This window comes from Monodelphis domestica, chromosome 1, assembly GCF_027887165.1.
Source record: "Monodelphis domestica isolate mMonDom1 chromosome 1, mMonDom1.pri, whole genome shotgun sequence".
NCBI classification, from domain to species: Eukaryota; Metazoa; Chordata; class Mammalia; order Didelphimorphia; family Didelphidae; genus Monodelphis; species Monodelphis domestica.
In genome coordinates, this window is record NC_077227.1 from 720,350,013 (window position 1) to 720,351,662 (window position 1,650).

Genomic DNA, 1,650 nt, shown 5'->3' on the forward strand with positions numbered 1-1,650 from the left:
GACCTCAAGGGAAAAGCAGCCTTGACAATGTTGTGTTTCTGTCCTTTGACCACCTGAAGGAGACTCACTCTTTGAAGGTTGTGAATGGGTCTGATTTCTAATAGGGAACAGGGAGGGAAGAACTCCTCCAAATATTTTGAGCCTTGAGCAGGATCAGGCTCCTCTTTTTACTTGCTGTTTTGCATCCTCTCTTCCCCCAAACTCCTCCCTGCTGTTCAAAATCTTCATTAAAAGCTCCGCCCTGTTAGTCAATGAATCAGCACTGGACAGAGCTCAGTGTGAAGATGGCATTCCTAACTCAGGTCCTCTGCCTCCTGCTTTTCTGGCTAGCAGGTGAGGAAGCACAATGTGTGGAGGAGATTATGAAGGATGGGAGACTGGGAGAGGGTCTTTGCAATATGACCTTTGCCACATTCTCTTTCTCAGTCAAAACAGTCTTTTAGAAATGATTTAGAAGTCAGAACAAAGCAACTTTGTGGAGATGAATTAATATATTTCAAATTTCAGAGATTAGAGGTAAGTTTGGGGAAGGAGCAGAAACTATCTTGGTTCTCTAACCTCAAATCTCTCTTTAATTCCAGGTTCACAAGGAGAAGTTGTTCTGACTCAGTCTCCAGCCTCTGTGTCTGTGTCTCTGGGAGAGAGAGTCACCATCAAGTGCAAGGCCAGTCAGAGCCTCTTATACAGTGATGGGAAAACTTATCTCTATTGGTTCCAACAGAAACAAGGAAAATCTATTAAATCTCTGATTTACTTAGTTTCCAATCTCTACTCTGGGGTTCCCCCTCGGTTCAGTGGCAGTGGGTCTGGGATGGATTTCACCCTCACAATCAGCAATCTGGAGCCTGAGGATGCTGCCATCTATTACTGTTTTCAAAGCACTAACTGGCCTCCTACACAGTGCTTCAGCCCTGAACAAAAACCTCCTCATATCATTCAGTCCTGACTCAGAGGAATAACTGCTTTCCCCTGAGGCCTAGGGTCACAGCAGCTGCTATCTAGCATCAAAATAAGGTCTATCTTAGCCTTCCTTTTACAATCTCTATGTTCAGTCCCTATTATTTACTCCATTGCTCAAGAGAAAGTGTGACATGAAATAAAGATCCCTAGACAAAGGGCTCCCCTTCCTCCAGCTGAAATAAAATGATACATTGTTATAATGTGAAATTTTCTTGGTTCACTATTCCCAATAACGTTACTCCAAAATGTCATGTGTTAGAAATTTGGCTGAGATGACTTTTCTAGTTGGAACATTTTTCTCCCTAAGTAGAAATGTGTGTTAATGGAATTTTGTAACATGGAGTTCATTTCCCAGAATCCCTTTCCTTTTTGTCCTCATGTTGTGTCCTTGCCTGTATATATAAGTTTGTGTAACTCTGCCTTCTCTGTTCTCTCTCTTTCTTCTTCCTTGTGTATGGTCTGGGAAGTTCCTCTTTAGTAAAGGCTATTACTTTTCTCTACTTCAAGTTATTATTAATAAACCTTATAAAATATAATACTTGGCATATTATATATTAATTTTAATCTTAAAATATTTAGATTCACAATAACATGAAACAAATAAAAATCTTTTCTGGCAGACTTGTCCCTCAGATGCAGAATACAATTTTTTTTTCATTAATGGAACCAGTACTTAGTTCATAGTTCCCT

At 40.2% G+C, this 1,650-nt stretch overlaps 1 gene segment (V, D, J or C); it reads left to right on the top strand.

Moving 5' to 3' along the window:
* The first annotated feature begins 284 nt into the window (after positions 1 to 284).
* LOC100617417 (immunoglobulin kappa variable 2-30-like) lies at positions 285 to 946 on the top strand. The segment is given in 2 exon segments: positions 285 to 333; positions 582 to 946. Coding segments are annotated over 2 exon segments (414 nt in total).
* Positions 947 to 1,650: the final 704 nt, after the last annotated feature.